We start from the raw sequence: 20,652 nt of genomic DNA on the forward strand, positions 1-20,652 counted from the left end.
TATTAGCATATATTATGTTAAAGCTGCATGTTACAGACATGTTAGCATATATTATGTTAAGGCTGCATGTTACAGACATGTTAGCATATATTATGTTGAAGCTACATGTTATAGACATGTTAGCTTAAATTATGTTAAGGCTAACATGTCGGCCAGCACTAGTTGTTTACACCTGGTTATGTCTGTCAGCAGTATGTCGTCTGTTTGTCTCCCTGATGGACTGGTGATCAACAGGGAGGCAAACAGAATAAGTCCAGCTAACTGTGTACATGCAATAAGTTTCCCTTCATCATAGCTCTATTCAGAAAAAAGAACTAAATCATACAGATCACAACATTATATGTCACTAATTATACATAGTATCTGCATGTTTTACAATTTTGTTTTTTAAAGAATTGTCTGAAATAAAGTCATTAATTAATTCTCAATTAAGGGAGAATTAAATAAACCAACATACATGGCTTAGAAAAGAGTGGCAAAAAGTTATAATCAGAGTTTGAACCCAGAACTTTCTCGTTTCAATGCAACAACCTAATGTAGAGTGTAGAGTTGCACCTACAGAGTTGGTTATTCTGGAAGATTCTAGAGTGTCCATCATTGTCACCTGACTTTAGCCCTGTTGAAAATCTTTGAGGATTAAGAAATGTAGTTACATCATGTAAAGTAGTAAATATTTACTGGAGGGAAACTGCATGACGTGATTACCTGAATTCAGTCCATAAACATAAATCCCATTTTCATTAGGTCATCACAGCAGAGCAGTATCTATCCTCTTGTAGCCTCTAAATTGCAGACGGATTTAAATATGTTCTAGTTACACATCTAAATCCTTTAAACAAAAATACATTAAGGGCTATTAATAAAAACTATCCTTTTAAGCTCAATGCATTTGCATTGGGTTTGTGCGTTATTTGTAAATATAATTTATTTTAGAGGGATAGCATTTTAAATTGAAATGCAGCATGTGCTAAAAAGAAATCTTAAGACGATAAGAGAAGATTCTGTACAATTAATTATAATAGAAGCTATACATTTAAGCAGCGTGAGGTAGAGCTCCTGCTGTCTGTATAATTTTAATTAAAATGGTCTTAGAATGACGTGACAAAAATATACTAGAGAAAAAAGTCAGTATCAATGTCATCAATTTGTGACAGGGTAAGATATTTTTTCCCAACAGTTGCCCAGAAGATTGTGGCCATGAGGAAAAAGCAGCAGCTCTCTATTGGTCCATGCAAATCTCTCCCCAACTCTCCTAGCCACTCATCAGTGCCAGCTGCATCCATCCCCTCTGTTCACATTAACCAGGTGAGCACACAACAGGCTGACATGCATATTCCTTTCGTTATGCGGTAATAACGCTCTAATGATTGCTTGCTTTTAGGTGACTGAACCGACGTTCTTATCACATCGTCCCAAACTGACTTTCTCTCCTTCCCTTGTCTTTACGATCCCTCTCTCTCTTCCATCCTGATCTCCTCTGATGCTGCCGTTTCCTCCTAATCTCTCTCGCTCCCAACAGGCAGCCAATGGTGGGGGTGCTTTCAGCGACTACTCCTCCTCTGTTCCCTCCACCCCCAGCATAAGTCAGCGGGAGATGCGCATTGAGACCATCGCTGCCTCCAACACGCCCACGCCCATCCGCAAGCAGTCGAAGCGGCGCTCGAATATTTTCACAGTAAGTATGCGACAGCTGATGCAAAGCAACACCCACTCACACTACTAGAGGGCACGGTGCCAAGCACACATTCTTTTTCTTTTATTCCACCAGAGGGAGACAGGTTGCTCAAAATGCATTCAAAGCCAGCACTGCTGTCTACGAGTCAGGCAGAGACAGCGTCTCGTTGAAACTGAACATTGGGCTAAGGAGAAAAAGACTTCATATTAGAACCCCGAAATGGGCCAAAAACTCAGCCTTGAAACAAATATCAAAGATAAGCACTGTGTAAAAAAAAAACAAAAAAAAAAAACATTAACTCATATACTTCTTTGTTTTCCAATTGGATGTAGTGAGTGGAATAAGTCTCTCATCTCACCAAAAGGAAACTAGACTCTTAACATTGTCTAAATTATTGAGCAGCCATTGTTATTTTTATTCTTTTTTTACTATTTCTTCAGCACTTACCCTACTACATGAAGCTGAACTATAAATTCAAGTCAACCTAGTTAAAACTCTTCCAATGAAACAAATCCAGAACCTCCAACTGGCCACTTTAAGACAGAAAACAGCTTGGATGACTCATGAATCCTGACCCAATTAATTCTGATTGCTGAGATTTACCACAACACCAGTCTCCCGATCCCTGTCTGCTTGCTATTTACCCTATTTACCCTGTCCTGTCTTATTTGCCCTTTGCTAAAACCTGTAGCTTAAGTGTGCACTAACCTCTACAGTTTCCTTGGCTTTCAAGCTTCTCTTTACATATACTGTCTTTCTTTCTTTCTTTCTTACTTTCTTTCTTTCTTACTTTCTTTTGCCCTCCACTCTTTTTGCTGCAGACTCTTTTCCAATCTTGCATAGCCAGATCCTTGTTTCTGCTTGCTCAAGAAGGTCTGCAGAAGACAGAAATCCTTAAATCATCTCAATCTACTGTGCAGAGAATATCTTAATTGCCCAAAGTGCCATTAAAACAAGTATCTTAGAGTTGATCATTTTTATTTGTTTTCTTCTGCAGAACCTTGTGAGCGTTGTGAAAAAACAACATCAGGCTAAGCGAGATTTACTTTATAGCACTCTCTTCTTGTACGTCAAAACTTTTCCTCACCTCTGCCTCCTGGCTTTCACCCTCTCCCCTTTTCTTTGTAGCTAATGCCACCTCTAACGTCCCTATCTATCCCACCCCGTCCGTCTCTATCTCTTCTTTTGTCTTGATCCTTTCACCCCAGCTGCTTTGGGAGTCGCTGGTTTTTGTGGCCTCCGAGCGGTACAGGCTGGTGCTAGCTCCCCTTGTTGTCTCCCTTCCCCCCCTGCTAGGTAGTGACTAACCATGTCCACCAGAGAAATGAGCCTCTCCCCGTCCGCGTCATGGAGATGCCGAAGCACGCCACCTACCCGGTGTGGGTACCCGAGTGGCAGGCCGAGCGGGAGTTTCAGCTCATGACCTTCTGAGGAGCTGCAAGCCAAGGGTGGGAGGAGGGAGGGTGAGGGGTGGAAGGTGGAGGACGGAACGTTACCAAGGGCATTGACGACGTTTCTTCAATGACACTGGAAGATTGAGATGGGCTCAGGAGATGGAAGACTTGAAGTGTTTAAAACACTGGCCTTTCACTAAATAACACAAAGAAAAAAATGCTTCAACAACAAAAAGGTGTCAAGGAACCCATCTTCTTAGCTTTGACTTATCCAAAACATTAAAAAAACAACCTCCATATGCTACTAGTACTACACCAGTCCTCCAAGTCATTGGAGGACTGATTAATACCGATCATGCTTTACCTTATGACAATGATAGAAGATTCAAATATTAGAAATTAAAGATACAAAGTATTCCTTAATGCCATTAGTAGATAAGCTTATAATGAAAGTCTAGTCCTTGTATTAACCAGAAATAAAGAATGAGGCTTTCATGGCATTGGCATTGGGACTCTTGAAGAGTTAAAACCCAAATATGATGATGTACATTTTTATGAAGTTAATTATATCTGAGAGTATAACACATCCAACATAAATTGACTCCCAATCAAAAAAGGCCCTCCTTCTGAATTCTCAGTTTGAGTGTTTACAGTAAGTAATCGAGACTCAAACCATCCCATCAGAAGATCTTTTCACTTTGTCCTCTCACTGCCGCTCTCATCTATCAGTTTCACAAGCCATAGACCATTCCCAGCCAAACTTTTGACCATAACTGCCCTTGGCCACTAGGTGTCAGTGCAGCACAGATTATTCTTTCCTAGTGCTTCCATGGTCAATAGCTCCAAACTGTTTTTTTTGTCAACCTGTCTGTGGTCTAATGTGGTCTTCAGACTGTCTGTCTTTTTGTGTTAAAAAGCACACTGTTAGAAACTTAAATAATATGACGCCATTTTTTTATACTAAACTCCCCTCCCCAGCCATTCATCTGAACTTATTAATTAATGATTGCCACTCAATGTCGCCTCATTTCATATTTCCATTCTCTATTTTGTTGCTGGATCTTCACGTATGCGACCAAACATAAGTAAAAATAACAACAACAAAAAAATAATAACCATTTGACATTGTTTTTTAATATTTGCAGATTTGTGCTTCTGTTTCCAACCTTTCTTCAACAAAAAGGGCTTTCCAACTCCTTCCGAATTAGAAGAGCATGATGGGTAAAAAAAAAAATAAAGAGTCCCCCTGCTTTGCCAAACCTGATAGAGAGGAGATTATTGGGTGAGGACTTACAGTTTGCTGCTGCTTTACCCTAAGTGCTTGAACACATTTAGGGTAATGCGTGTGGAAACCCATAGGACTTTGCGTCAAAAAGCCGCATAAAAATCGAGTCCAGCGGAGTTTCTGAGTGCGCTTTCAAAAGTAGACTGTCGAGTATCGCCAAGTGAGACAGACTGTAGGGACTCTTCTGGAAATGCCCCGTCCACCTTTTCCCCCCCAATTCGCCTTTTTTTTTCCTCCTTTCATTCAGACATATGACATACAATAAACACTGTACAGTCAAGTCACACTTGGAACTGTTATTCAGCCACCAAAAGGACATAAACTTTTCCTTACATGACATCACACGGCCTTTTTTTCCATAAACGCGGACTCAAGGACTAGAGGTGCCAATTTGTTGTTGTTTATTACTCTTTTTCTTTCTCTTTTGTTCCTCTTTTGTTTGTTCTGTTTCTATTTTGTTTGTTCATGTTTTTTCCAGGGCGTATTGAAGTATTGAACTCAATGGAAAAAATGTGGTGTAAATGTATGCTTATGCAGAGGTATTTTTTAGGTAAGAGAAGCTTGGGGGAACATTTTATGAAGGCCTTCATAAAAAGTTAGCACAGTCTGTCAGGGTTGGGTGGTGTATTACAGAGAAATTATACTGAGAGTTGCTAACAAATGAAACTGGGTTGCACCGACTTGTATGAATGTAGTTAAACATCCTGTTGTTTTTTTTCCTCCTTTATTTATTTGAAAAAAAAAACCAATTTTTTTGCACCTTTAAGTTCCTTATTGTTTTAGTTTTCTTGTTTTGGTTTGGTACAGAGATTATGAACTCTCGCATAATCGCTTTTCTACCATGAAGAAGGGATTCAATGAAAACTATAGACTGCTGTATATCTTGTATTGTATTTTATTTACAATGCTACTCTATCAAAAGGTACATACCTATAAGGAATATATGAAACAATGCCTTTTATTGTCCATCCTATATTTTGTGGGAACTGCAATGTTTGGCTCAATCTGTTGAATATTTTGAAGTGAATTTGTGACTTGCTTTGTATGGTGTCTGTATAGAAGCTAAAAACAAGTCATCATAAACAAAAGGAAATAAAATGTTGGAAAAAAATGGAAACCTCAGAGTTGGTTTACTTGAAGTGGGATTCTACCTTCTTTCCATTGGTGACTGAGCATCTCTCATGTTTTGAGTGAGACCATACACACTCATCATGTTTGTCCCTACCTCGTCTCTATCCGTGTTGGGTTGGGAGGTCATTTATGAAGTTGTTGATTTTCCTATATGACAATATCTAACCACCCTTTTCCCTTCAACAGGTTCTACTGTATTTTTTGCACTTGAAAGCTCTGAAATGAATTGTTTTAATATGTGAATGATTTCTGTCCTTATAGATTTTGCAGGTTGGAGGAACTTCTTTCACCAAAGCCTTATTTTTGAATAATAATTTGCCTTTCTTTCTTTGATGTGTATATAAAAGAAAATATTAATTTATTGTGCATAAGCCCTTATAAAAAAGTTTTCCCTGGGTAGCACAGCAGTGGGTCTTCAGGTCCACTGAGGGCCCACTCATGATGTGAATCAAAGGAGAGGATCGGCGAAGGGTTTCAGGGCTGAGTCATGACTCAATGTTTGGTTGTGTCCTCCGTGTTGAGATGTGTCAAGTGTGGTCTTGTTTTGGTCTCTTATATTATATTTTCTTTTTGACTTGCACGTTGGTGTTCCTGCTGTATGTTTTGCTGGTCTGCTTGTGTGTTCTTTTGAAGCTTCTTTTTTGAGACTTTTTATTTTTGCAACGCTGAGTTTCCCTACAAATACTGCAGAAGCGCAAAAAAAAAGAAGAAAAAAAAAAAAAAAGAGAACATGCTTCCCCACCTCACCTTCCCACCCTCTGACCCACAGTCTACCTGTGTCACCCACACAACTCCCAACACACAAAAAAAACTGCACTCACCTCCTCACACCCCACAGCCCCCAGTCTGCTTTATAGCCATGGTGTTGCAACACTTTCTGACTGACTCTCTTGTTCTCTTGCAGTCACGGAAAGGCAGTGAGCAAGCAAAGAGCGTTGACAGTAAAACAGACAGCATAGGCAGTGGGAGGGCCATACCTATCAAACAGGTGAGCAGTTTTACTTGTCTTTTGATTTCATTTCCCATAATTGTCAGGGTAAGTATGAATACCTGTTTTAACTTTGTGATGGGTTAATCATAACAGAACAGACACAATGTGAGGTTGCTACTGCCACTAGATGGCAACGCAGAATTGCAAATAACATGATGACGAAAAGCAAAAGCAAAAAAAAAAAAATAAAATCCTACTGCTAAATTAAAGTCAATTAGAAGATTTAAAAAAAAATTCTGAATTTCTCCGCTAAACTCTCAAAGACTTTGTTTATTCTAAATATGTATTACTTTAGCATTGCTTACATATTTCACACAGATTTCCTTTAATTATTAACAGAATTTTAGACCAAATTAGGAAACTGGTTTGTAACCATAACTACTTTTTGTTTAAATGTTCTATTATGCCATTTGAAGTGTATTTCAATTTCCATTTTACTGTCATTTTTGAACGACTCTTCAAACAGAGCAGTAACACAAAGGGGCGTACTGATGGACCAGCTTAATAATGCAGGAGGTACAAAAATCACTATGCAAGGCAACAAACACAACACAATACAAACCAACTAATTAAATATGTCTGGGATATTATTAATGGGTGGTTTAGGGGGCAAATTGGAAAAAAAAAAAGTGCTAAATAAAGAAAAAATAATAATACTGTCATGTAGTTACTGTAAATGCTAAAGCTCTTAATGAGTAAATTAGATAATGGATAAAAAATATTTAGAATATATTACTGAAAGTCAACAATATTATTATTTTATACCGTTTGCTGCGTGTGTGTTTAGGTTTTGCAGTAGTTGATAAAAACAGAAATAGAAATATTTCTGCCGTTGGATGTGTTTAAAGGTGATTTATCAACGTAATCTGAGCTAAACTGCTTTATCTCAATTCATCTTTGTTTATTATAACTTAGCAATTTAACACCTGTGGAAAAAAGGGCCTTTAGCTATAAAATGTTTTTCTAAAAATAAAACAAAATCCATAGAAAAATTATTTGTGAGGCCCATGTAATCAAATAATAATTAAATGAGATTTTAAAGACATACTTTTTCTTTACTCTAAAAAAATTCTCAGTAATTGCAAATACCTATGAATCACTTCTCTAGAAATATGCTTTAACATATATATTTTAAAAATTATTTATTTCAGTTTTCTCTGTTTCACTTTAAAGTTTTTTTTTAATATTTGTCTCACTGCATTTCTTCAATATATATAAGGCAGGGAAATGATTCTGTGCAGCTGATGAAACCACTAGATGGCGAGACAGAACAGCAAATAAGATAATATTCTCATATTTGTATAAATTACAAAATTATGGATATAAAGAGGCTTATAAAATATACCAGCTTAACAATCCCCCTTAGTTTCCTTATATTTAGTTTCTATGATTTTATTATTTTATGCATAATCATAAATGTTTAGTTTGAGGCCGGTCTTTCAAATGTTTTTTTATAGCAACAAAAAAAAATCAAACCAAAAGGACAACGCTATTTTAGGCATGTTATAACAAAATAATTTATTATAGCCACAGAAGGAGTAAATTTAGTATAGATTTTGAATAATTTCCTTTTTTATTTCCTAACTTCTGTTTCAATTAACAAGATTTCTATTTTCTTATATTACCACTTAATTTACACAATGGTTATACTAATCATTTATAAAAATAAATATCTGGCTTTAGTTTATTTTGATAAGGTGAAGACTAATAGTACTGGATAGACATTCATGAACGTCCATATAATCAGATTGGACAGTTGTAAATGGAAAAAGATGGAGGACACAAACACGACATTTCTTTTTTGCTCTAAGAAAATTTGGAAAAATATTTCTACAAAACAAAGCAACATTTTCTGTAGGGGGGAAAAATTTTTTGAAATTCTCTTTCTTTTTTTAGTATATTTATTCATTTCATTTATTTGCTTCTTATTGTAATTCCCTCATCCTGATTTTTAGTAATGGGCTTCCATGTGGCAGTTTCAAACTAGTGAACAGAGTCCGAATCATTTCTGAAGATATACAACGTTAACCTGAGCAGAAGTAAAGGACACGTTGATTAGTAATCACTCCTGATTATATGAGGGCCTTTTAAAGCGGGTCACTAGCCCTGTATTATCCTCTTTACCTGCAGATGATAGAGGATAATGTTCTTCTTCTTTTGAGCCAGACCTCCTCATTCCCTTTGGAAGAAAATTGCCAAATCTTCTTTACAGCAGAAATAATGGCAGGTTGAGTGTTTCAAAGCTCCTGCGCTCAATTTGAAACCTCCCTGTGTATTGGTTCTAGGTGCCGAATCTGATCGAGAGCTAATCTCATATTAGATTAAACATCCTGTGTCATAAAGATACAGAAAGTCTTTATTTTATGAAGTACTATAGTGACACTGGGATTATTAATCCTCTCATTGTAAAAAGTAAGAATTTCCTAACAAATGAGCAAAGGAAGAATTACTTCATTGGAGGGCACTTTACTGTTTGGGATTAGTTAATCTAAACTTTTGGTCGATCAGTTCAGTTTAAACCAAAATTCTGTTTTTCGAGTTAAACTATTTTGTTTTATTTTTTACAAAGATAAGTCAGGTTGAACACATGTTCCAAGGCTAATTACCTGGAATTTTTAATTTAAAAATGACATTGGACCCGTCTCCACTCAACTTTTGTCTACAAGCTGTTTTTTGTCTTCTTTGCTGTTGCAAATAGTTTGGCTCCAGTCTGATCATCAGACTGGTCAACTACACAATCAGGAGGATCAAAGCAACAATGTGAGCTTAATTGCCAGTGCCCCCTCACCCCTAGCAGCCCAAATTACAGACCACCCCCCCTGCTCCTCCTTCCAGCGTACAAAAAGTGAGCAAAGATAACAATGCAGTCACTGCCGAAGAGCCTCCATCAGCGGCATCCTTGCTCACAGACCCCCTCTGTACCCCCCCATCACAACCCAACATAGACACAACCCCGCCCCCCCATTCCACCCACCCCTCTCCTGGTGTGTCACACAGAGAAACTATCAGTTAGCCACTGTGGCAGGAGGCAGCTTTTCTCCTAGTCTTCCAACAAAGGGAGAGGATGATGCTGTCTCTTCTGGGTAGATTTGAATTGTGTGAACACAGGGAGAACATCTGATGCTTTGCCTCTTTCAGACATGTCCTATAGGCTGGTACACACACTTATGGTTTGAGTTTGAGTGTTATTTTTAAAGGGAACGACACTAGAAGAAGCTCTGCTGTCATCGTAAAAGGATGCAGAGAAATTAGATTTGCATATTGCTTTTAATAGTTGACTTGATGCCTTTAAAATTACTTTAAATATCTATTAAAACAACCCATTAGGTGATGATAAATAACTTTTATATTTGGAAAATGGGTGTATCTCAGTAAACAACAATTTCTTCAAAAAGTTAATATATCTCAGTAATCCACTTAAAAAAGTAAAAGTTGCACACATAGTAATATTATTTAGGATTTTATGCAGTAAAAGAAAATCTCAAAAGACCAAAACAAAAAAGAAAATCTAGGAATGTATCATGAGAAAATCTTTATATTTCTCCTTTTACTTGAATTACTGCATCGGTCCAGGATGGCGTTGATGCAGCCAGCCTGTAGCTTAGCTGAGGAATGAACGAAGCCCAGATTACTTTAACAACAGCCTTTATTTATTGACGTCAGATCTGGGTCATTTTAGGATGCTTCTGAAAGTTTCTCTGGTTCAGGGAAAAAGAAAAACCTTCATTAGATGTTCCAATACAATCCTGTCAATGCTGTGCTTACCTCTGTTACTTGTTGATATTTCTTCTTGCACTCAACTTTCCTCTGATCAACTTAGGGGCAGTCGGCTCTGCCTCCTTATGGAGGATGTAGATGACTCTCTTTTGGTTCAGTGAGTCTTTTTATTTAAATGAATCTGTTCTCAAAATGGTGATAATCTGATATTTCTTATTTGATTTTTTTTTTTTTTTTGGGGGGGGGATTCCAAATTTTGAGTTTTCATTAGCTGTGAGATAAAATAAATATTTAAAGAACTAAACAATTAAAACATCACTCCAGAAATATTTTTTCTGCTTTTAACGTGAATTACCAAAACCAATTCACTCTTCATTTGTAAATTATTGAGATGTACCAGCTTTCCTTATAAAAAAAAAAAAAAAGAGGGAAGTTGATTTTCATGCAATCCTCTCACCTCTTTATCGATTCAACTCTGACAAATAATATAGAGCTTCAGTCTGATTGGATGTATAGATTTGTGTATGCCCCAGTAAGGCAAAAGGATGAGCAATATATTTGCTTGTAAAACATGTATTCAGAAGTTGCCAGAGGCCATTTCACTGGATCATTTACCCTGTATGATTAGAGAGCCATTTAAAAAGTGTTTGCTTCTCTTTTATTGATTGCATGGAAAAGAGCTTTAGCAGTCAGCAACTTATTGATCAGAGGACACAATTATTCCTCCTGAAAAAAAAACAACAAAACAAAGTATCAGTAATTGTAGAACAGTAAACCAGAGCCATTGGATATGCATTATAATTTTTTATTAATTTGTTGTTTTTTTAAGTTTAAATTAAATAATTTTTAATATGGACTTGTAACAAATATGTACAATTTTAACTGGACTTCCATGTTAACTTATTGCTTATTAACAGAGCAGAATATCAAATTTTGAGATATTTTATTTGTAATTTGGTTGAATTAAACTAATTTATCATAATAGGGAGACAAGTTTCTCTGCTTTGTTTTCTTTGAATTTTTACTCTGCTTTTTGCTCATGTTTTACGACAAGGTTTTTTATAGGTAGGTACTTATTTAACAGTCATTTTTGAAGAAAAACCAAATCATTGTGAATATCAGCTCATTCTAGAGGGATAAGGCTTTTGTGATTAGGTTATGCTGTAGGCCAAAAATTCCCAAAAGTTGTGGTTATTGTGATCAGAGATATCCATTCCCACATAAGAAACATGACAAAAAGGAACAAAAACAATACTCTCAATATAAATTTTTATCCTTTTAAAAAACTAAAAAACCTCATACACCTCCTCCAAAACATAAATGACTTATGGTTTACTTCTTCTCTATCTAAAAATCGTTTAGTTTGCAACTATTTTACAAAGTCTTCAGCGTCTTTACCTCAGAAGAGTTTTCTAAAATATGAATATTATGCAGTGTTTCAACAGTAGTTCTTATGAGTTTCTTGCAGCAGAAACAATAAAACTTTCAAGGTAAGAGAAGCATTGATTAGACCCCCCCCCTCCATATGAGTCAGGTTTCGGATTAGGATGATTGTCGGCAAACAGCCTGGTGCCCAGGTCGCTGAGGGTCACCCTTTCCTGATATGTTAATCAGGATTAAAGGCTGCAGCATGGAACTGACTAGCAAAAACATTACACCCTCCCTCCCCCTTTTTAGCTCTCACACACACTCACATGGGGAAGGGCTGGAAAAGCACAAACACTGTCCCACTTAATCCCCTAATTAAGCGTGCCCCTCCCTACTATTTAACCCCGTAAAGCCTCCTGGCCCTTGCATTCAGCAGCGTTTGGTCACCTCCTGCAGAGGAACTGCATTGTTTACCAGTGGATTTACTCTGCAGATAAGGAAACCATCCAAGGCTCTAAAAGGCCTCCAAAAGATAAAGTAGAATAGGAGCAGGAGTGAGTGTGCTTTGAAGAGGAGAGATCACACTCTTTAATCCGAGGATTTTGGGGTCTTCTGGAGTTCAACATGTAATGTGTATGAAAGGAGGGAGGAGGTCTGGCAAATTGGATTGACTCTCTTCTTCACTGGTTTTTGTGTCAGTAAAACTTTGCCAGCTGAAAATGTTAAAACATTTTTTTTAAAGTATATTTGAACTTATCACCCATCAGACTTTACCAGAACAGGAACAAACAGGTGATTATTTGCTATTCTTTCTCATGTTTGCATAAACACCCACTTCCAATTATTCTATTAAACTACCATTTTACTTATTTTTTTTTGTTGTTGCCTGTGCCAACAAAGATAATTCCTCACATAAGCACCACAGCAAATCTGTACCCACAATAATAAAGCAGTTTTATGGTATTTAACGTCCATAATGGCTCATATCATCAACCATGCTGCTTTTAGAGGAGCATATGCTCACCGTGGTGCGCTCTCTCTTACAGGGAATCCTTCTGAAGCGAAGTGGCAAATCCCTCAACAAGGAGTGGAAAAAGAAATATGTCACACTGTGCGATAATGGCGTCCTCACTTACCACCCCAGTTTACATGTGAGTTTCGCACCCCTCCTCTCTTTTCCTCTTGCTTTTCTTTTTCAAGTGTGCCTCTGTGTTGTGTTTTGTACGTGTCTTTGGGACCTAATCGGCCTCTATGTCAGATTTATTGCCAAAAACACTGGAATGTTACAGCCATACACATCATTTACCAAGTGCCTTGAAACAGAATTCGTAGCCCTTGGATTTTTTCACAGCTTGTCATACAGACACAAACTTAGCTGTATTTTCTGTGGATTTGATGGGATTTTTTGTTTTTACAGCTATAAAAAAGTGTGACACATTTATGCAACTCTAATAAAAAAAACGAACACAACAAGCAGCTTTGCAGGTTAGAAATCTTTCAACCTAAACTTAGAATAAATGTATGAAATTGGGGATTTAACATTGTGGACAACTTTTAAACAAGGTGAGGTTTAGATAAACAGTTACAAACTATATACATCTCAGAGATAATACTTGAAAATTTCAATGTATTTTTATTTAATCAGGAACAAATTATAGGAAAAAAAGCGACAACAAAACATTACGATTCACTGCACCAGGTTCCAGCTTCCTGGCTATTCAGTTCCTGTTTCATTTCATCATGTGAAAATGGAAAAAGTACAGCAGAACAGCAAACTCACTACGGAATGATAACTGCAAATTACCCTGGATTATCATCCTGACAAGGAAGCATGGAGGTGGCAGTATTATGGTGTAAGGATTGTATTTGTTTCCTGCTTAACCCAATAAAATCAGTCAGAGGTAAATGGTGGAGGCAGCTGAATGCAGGGAACTCTTGGAGAAAAAGCTGTTTAAGGCTGCAGAAGGCTGAAGACTTGGTCAGTGGTTGACCTTCCAGCAGGACAGTGACCCCAAATATACAGCCATCGCTACGGAGAAATGACTCACATCACAGCTGTTTCACATTAAGAACAATTCACTTAAAGCCAATAGCTAAATCTGATAATTTTAGCAATACCTAGAAAACCTTCTCTTAAGCTACCTCACAAAGAGGTAAACGCTGGTAAACCAAATATGTGCAACACCTGTCAGATTTTTGTGACTTTTTTTAATTTCACAGCTTTACTCTACTTTGTGTTGACTGATGGAACATGTGTTGAGAAGGTTAAACAATCTGTGGGCAACGTACCACGTAGAATATGCCTGTTTGATAACCGTTTTTCCTACAGCCTGGCATCGTTTAAAACAGGGTTTGTTTTGTGGTCATCGTAGCTTCTCCTGTGCTGCCCGTCCATGTTACCAGCTAATGGAGACATGCCTCGCCTGGACTCCACGCTGGCTTTTATTTATAATGGTTCTCACTGCATGGCAGCGGAGCCTGACCAGCCTCCCACATCCATCTTTGTCAGAATCCCGCTGGGCCGCTAATACCTCTTAAACACTCGGCTGGCTGGCTGGCAGCAGACAGCTTAGGAGCCCTGCGCTGCGTTTAGAGATGCCCCCTCTAAATCCCTCCCACCAACCTGTAATACCTCCAGTCCCGCGATTGAAGCTTTGAGATCATTTGCCCCCATCAGATGAAAGATACAGGCAGCATTTTGCGTCTAATGAGACAGCTCAAACTTCAAAAACCAGACCAGCGGTTAGATTTGAACCGTGTGTGTGGCCTTGTTCCTCTGACAGTGTGTTAGTGGTTTAATTTACAGGCAGTTAAAGCGTAGCAGTGCCGGGCCATGCTGATGTATGTAATTGACTGAACAGGCTATCTCTTGATCATTACCGCTATTACGGGTCATCGGGGCAATCTATGAATCTATGAATCTGTTGACTTACAGGGTAAGGTGAAATAAAGAAGACAGTTACATTAACAGGGTAACAGCTCCAACTCATTCTGAGCAGCGGAGCAGAGAAGGAGTACGGAAAGGGAAAAAAAGGAGAGAGGCAGCCAGAGAGTGGAAGAGGGGAACCTTTAATTTCGCAGTCAGCCAAGCCATCTACACAATCACCTTCTGTTAATTCTATCTGCTACATCAATTAAATTGTTTGTAGAAACTAATTGAATGTGGCTTAATCACACATCTTAATAGCTTTGCACGCTTCGATCTGGCTGTTAATTCCAGCAATAAAATGAAATGAGAGCGCTCACTGGGTAATTAGCGAGGAGGCTTGGGAAAGAAATGAGTGCTTTATGACACGGTAATAAAGCAGAGGAGCCGTTGGGGGGACGGCAAAGGCCGAGCTCGCCTCTATCTGGGCTTTTTTTCTGCTGAGCCTGATGATTTTCACCTTGGCTTCCCACATTTGGGAAGTAGTCACTTTAAACCAAATCAGATGGGCAAATTGGAAAAAAAAAAACTACGAGACAGTCTGCATTCATTAAGCCTAACATCTTGCTATTTAGAGGAACAGCGTGGGCACAGGTGATGTATAATGGCTTTACAATAATTCTTCCAGCATCACAAAGCCTTCGCAGAGGGTCTAAGGTGGGCTGTGAATAATGGGGTCGGAAACTGAATAGCCTTTTAATTTGTTTTTCTTCCAAAATACTTGGAAATTTTTCAAGGCGGTCCACTGTGTGTAATCAGGTATCTTATTGAAAAATATGTTTGCTTATTCCTGTCCTTTTTTATTTTTATTATTTCTATAGGACTACATGCAGAATGTGCATGGAAAGGAGATTGATTTGCTGAGGACAACAGTAAAGGTTCCAGGGAAGCGACCTCCCAGAGCGGTGGCCACCGTGGCGCCGAGTGCCAGTCCCAAAACCAACGGCCTAACAAAGGACCGCAGCGCCCTGCAACTTGGCATAGGAAACACAGGTTAGAAACTCTGCTGCATTACAGATTGTATACAATTATGTTTATATAACAGTCAATATCAGACGCACTATTATATATCTTCCTACAGGAACAGAATTGTCAGTCAAAAATAGACAACGACTCAAACTATTGAGAATTTAAATACGGACCTTAGGATTTTACATAATTCTCTGATCTCAGTAAAAATATTTTTGGGTGTAGAATTAATTAAAAATACAGATAATGGTTTCATTGTAAAGCATGTGTGCAAATAAAAGCACATCCATCTTTCTTTACTGTTCTAGGAGGCATAATGTTCTAGTAGTTCTTGCACCTGCGGATTTTTAATTATTTGTTCTAAACATGAACGGCTTGTCCAAAGGTTGCTGTCAAGAAACATTCTGAGCATAAAACAACCAAAGGAAAAAGACATCTGATTATATGTTGAAAAATATGGCACCACACACCTATATAGGCTCTCAGTTCTAGTCTGAGGGTTCTGGAAGGTTTGTATAAACCTTTTTTTATATATAATATTTATCAGTTATTAGAAATTATTTTAAATAGATTGTGTATAAAAGTTATAAAATAGAATTGACTTGATCAAGGCAGTGAGGGATGTTTTTGGATGTTTCTGTTCTTCCATTTTTGGTCTCTACTTGTAGAAAAGTTAAAGCACTCCACCCTTCATAGGGCATTTAGTTATATACTTTGAAAATCAAAATTTCAAACCAAGACTGTTATTTGAGGACATGAAAAGCCCTTATTAGTTTTGTAACATTCAAAAAATATTTGTATTTTGATGGTAAAAATGAAGGTCAATGTAATAACACTCAACTGCTACTTACCGTACCTTAATATAAAAAAATGCTTTTATAAGGAATTCCTGAAAAACGCTCAATGAGTGATAGAAACACACTTTTTGTTGTTACAGCATAACCTTAGAGCATTAATGCTGATACGGGCACTTACATTACAACTTTACTTTTTAACTTTTCAATTAGCTTTTTACTTTTTTTCTTAACTTGTCAACTTTTTTTCAACTTAATTTACAGTAGGTAATATATAATTAAAGGGATCATCTAATTGGTCCAATTCCAAAATAACATGTAGAGCCACGTAGCAGTATCTTTGCTGACTGGCTGCATATAAATCTTGAGCTTCTAGACCTCACTGAGGGATGGGGGGACTCCGTTTGTAAGGGTTATGCAAGTGATTCAAAACGGTAACTTGCCCTATAAAGGGTTAAAAGAAAAACTGAAAATAAAAAACCATCCAGCTGTTTTTTAAAAGTGCATAATTTTGTTGATGGTGTCCAAAAAATTTGCCATATCAAAAATCTTTTTATTTTAATGTCAAAATGGGCAGGCACTGCCTCTACACCAGCAACCCCTGCCCCTCACTTAACAACCCAAGTAAAGAACAGACGTAGAAATCACACATATATAGCATATCACTTTTATATCAAGTCTAATATTAAAGTTAGAACTATTATGGGAATATATTACATGAACAATTTAGCATTTGCTCTGATAAATTCTGAAGAAGTTCTTAGAATTTAATTATGCTATGGCTGAAAAGAATATAATAGAAGAGGAATTTATTTCAGACAAATTTTTTTGACAAACAACAATAAATGAATCAACAAAATACACACAAAAGACTAGTTAACATTAACCAAACCAAACACCAATTTCCAAACTAACTAAATTTAACTTAACATAAAAAAAGAAAATGTCTGAAAAAGACAACTAGCAGTTAACGTGAAGCCATACACTACAAAAGGCCTCGTAGAAGCCGCAAAAATTTAGAAATTTAGACTGATTTTTCTTTGCAATTGTGAATAAGAGGCTTTCAATGTAGCTGTGGAACTCTGAAAGCCAGCCCTGGTAGAAAGGCCCTCACATAAGCCCCGTTTACACTACCCTTTTCAAACCGTGCCGAAATCGGTCTGAGCACGCTAACCGAGATACCTGTTGAGTGTAAATGGCATGCACACCGCACTTTGCCCGACACAAGCAAACCGTGCTAAACTGGTACTAGTTCATCAATAACGCTCGGCATGGTTCAGTTCTGGCTCAGTTCGTCCATAGCAAAGAGCGCATGAGCAGACCTCGCCATCTCTTCACAGTCAGCCTCCCTAATCATGAAATTTGAGACATTCATAAAAATACTAGCTTCCCTTCTTTGCCTCACGATTTCCAGTAGGGGTGGAACGGTTCACAAAATTCATTGTTTTCGGTTCGGTTGGGTATATGTTGGCTGTTAGCCTGACATGTTGGTCGTGTTGCTGTTAGCATAAACAAAACGTGTTGCACAATGCTTGAACAGTGTTGCATTTTTATCCACAACTTTTCTGCCATCATCGTAGGTCACTCTAAATGCAAAGTGGTCCCATACAGCAGACCTATAAAGTGCTGCTGGCATGTCTTCCAACACCTGTTCTTTCCAACTCGCTATACCCACACAATTCTCCACAACAACAGATTTTTTTTCTGCTACGCTGCTTAGCTTCTTCGTCTTCTGGTTGGCTTTGGTCGCAGTACCGCCACCTTCTGCTCTGGAGTGTACACGCTTTGTCTATAAGAAAAAGGAGCAGCGCATGAACAGAACGCAACACATGCGAATCGAACGTAGACAGTCGAACCGAACGGTTCGGACGGTTTTCATAAACCATTCCATCCCTAATTTCCAGTGATTATTCTGCTCAGCAGTGTAATGAGCCTTAAAGTCCATCGTTTTTTAAGCCCTGATTCAACTATCATTTGTTGTATCCACTTACCAAAAGCCGATTCTGTCAAGTAAATTTACCAAAGGCTGCCTTCTTCGCCTGACTCTCAGCAAACAACAAAATATCCCAATGATAACAAAACACACCTTCCTGAATGTTACGGCGCTGATATGTTGATTTGCTTGTTTACCTCTAGAGAGCAGTAGTACCGTATATTGTCACTAGGAGGGGAGGAATCGTGCTAGCATGATGTGTAAATGGTCTTAAGGAACCGAGCTCTGCAGGGTTAACTGATCCAAGCTAGGCATGCATCGGTCTTCAGAGGGCAGTGTAAATGGGGCTATAGTGTGAGCTGTTTGGAGTCTGTGTGCATTGTACCTATTCCTATCTTTCTAGTGACACATGCCTTTTTACACAATTCATAGCATTATTGGACAAGTTTGCTTAAAAGCTTTACAAAAACATAACAATAGTCTAGAGGGGCCCCTTACACTGTTTATCAAAAAGATGATTGCATAAAACTATTTATTATTGTTGTCCTCAATATTGTCCTCAAGGATATGTGCTAATTTTTTTTAGGCTGCTGCTTAGTTAAAGAAGAGTTGTGGGTTTTTTCCAGTTCCCTCCCAGTTAAAACACAAAACTGCAAAATCCAACATACTCTACGCATTTCGGAGGGAAAATTGAGTTTAATTAAATTGGATGAGTAAATGCGACCCATAGAATGCTTCTTTTTCCCATCCTTCATTGATCCGTTTTACTATTGTTTTCTATGTTTACTGTACCTGCTAACAGTTATCAGTGACTAAAATAGGTTGCTTGGTTCCCTCTATATTTGGTCTCTATTAAAAAGCAATGTGCAGAATGTGATATGATTTTCTGTATTAAAGACCACAAGTCTAATTGTGTTTGTCTAAATGATAAGAGTTCCTTTAGTAATATTCTTTGTGTTTCTGTGGTTTATACATGTTTTAGATAATATTAAAACTGTTAAGTATTTCTACTAGAACCTGTCCTGAGCTTATTATTAAGAAAAAAAATGTAAAAAAAAGTCTTAATTTGGATCTTACACCAAATAATCACATTCCTTCTGCTGATAGGTCTCTCAAATGCGACATGGTGGAACTACAGGTCATGCTCGTGTTTTGTGATTCCTAAAAAATTGAAACATGGTTTATTAAAGTCAACCTAAGATCTCTTTTACCCATCTCCTGTAGGAAATCCTGTATATGATAACTAATGGTAATCCAATTATCATTTTATTATTGAACTTCTTTACTTGTGATAAATCATAAATATGGCTCCCAACAGGTTAATTATCCACATTGTGTCAGTTTAATGATGCAAATTAGCTATAATATTACTAAGCTCAATGATGACTTAATGACCACATATGACATATGTATTAGTTGTCTTTATTACTGAACAGGGACTATAAGCATATTTAGGCCTTCTATTCATGTTTAAAACTCATCTTTTTTAGTTATGAGAGACTTATCTGGTAAAACCTCATCCTGGATTGTCTTCAGGGATTCCATCGGGCATAGAGAAGGGAAAAGCAGAGGTTGGATGTAGGGCTTGAATTTAGAGTAATTAATACTAATTAGCAAAGTGATCCCTGGAGGGAGCTGGGCTCCCTCATCAGCTGTGAGATACGAAGTGTTTCCATCCGTCAGGCTGAAGCTAACCTGCTGAGGTTTGGTTCAAAGCCAAAGACAGGTTATTGGGCAAGATCTTACCAGAAAGGTTGCGGTTATACACGCCCAAAATGGTGTCTCAGCCTGGTGGGTTAATCAGTCAAAAGCAGAAAGATTTAGGAGTTTACAGAGCTCAGGACTTTAGATAAAGGTCATTTAATCCAAAAACTAACTAACTAACTTTGAGCTCTAGATTAAAGAGAGTCGAGCAAAGCAGGCCAGACAAGGGGAAACGGTGAGATATTTTCTATTTTTTCAACCATGTTAATTTCTTTGAAAAGACTATCCATTCCTGCTGCAGGAAACAATGTGACGGAGATTTGCCTTAATCTCCACTTAAGAAGAGAAAGGTTACAAATCACATCAGGTCTGTCTCTGGGTGGAGGACCCTCTTCTGATTATGCGATCGGGATTTTGATTTCATTAGACATGCAATTGATGAAGGGAACAAAAGAGTAATTTTTCATTCACGGCGTCTAAATCACAAGCCTTGTCTTTGCCTTTGGTAATTCATTCATCCCTTAGATCTAAAGACCTTTATAATCACTGGGAGAAGAGGGATAGTGACAGAGAGCAGGAGGGGTGGACTGAATGGCAGAGATAGAAAGATGAAGAGGAAAGGTTGAGAAGACACCGACTAAATTTGAGAACACAAGCGCCTGCGAAGTTGCTGGAGCGGCCAGGTTTAATTCCTCTGCTGGGTGCTGAGCGGAACCATCTTAAATATGATCCTTGCTGTTAACATGCGTGCTGCAGTGTCACTGG

The 20,652-nt window shown here is 37.8% G+C and overlaps 1 protein-coding gene across 1 annotated transcript in view; it reads left to right on the forward strand.

The window, feature by feature from the left end:
* LOC107101700 (arf-GAP with GTPase, ANK repeat and PH domain-containing protein 3-like) overlaps nt 1–20,652 on the forward strand; it is a 101,431-nt gene that overhangs the window by 23,701 nt on the left and 57,078 nt on the right. Inside the window, exons 7-11 of the mRNA XM_015400712.1 lie at nt 1,178–1,305; nt 1,520–1,675; nt 6,390–6,473; nt 12,608–12,712; nt 15,309–15,480. Of these exons, the coding sequence (XP_015256198.1) occupies nt 1,178–1,305; nt 1,520–1,675; nt 6,390–6,473; nt 12,608–12,712; nt 15,309–15,480 (645 nt within the window). The remainder of the gene's footprint in view (nt 1–1,177; nt 1,306–1,519; nt 1,676–6,389; nt 6,474–12,607; nt 12,713–15,308; nt 15,481–20,652) is intronic.

This window comes from Cyprinodon variegatus, unplaced genomic scaffold (assembly GCF_000732505.1).
Source record: "Cyprinodon variegatus isolate N-32 unplaced genomic scaffold, C_variegatus-1.0 Scaffold1135, whole genome shotgun sequence".
Taxonomy (NCBI): Eukaryota; Metazoa; Chordata; class Actinopteri; order Cyprinodontiformes; family Cyprinodontidae; genus Cyprinodon; species Cyprinodon variegatus.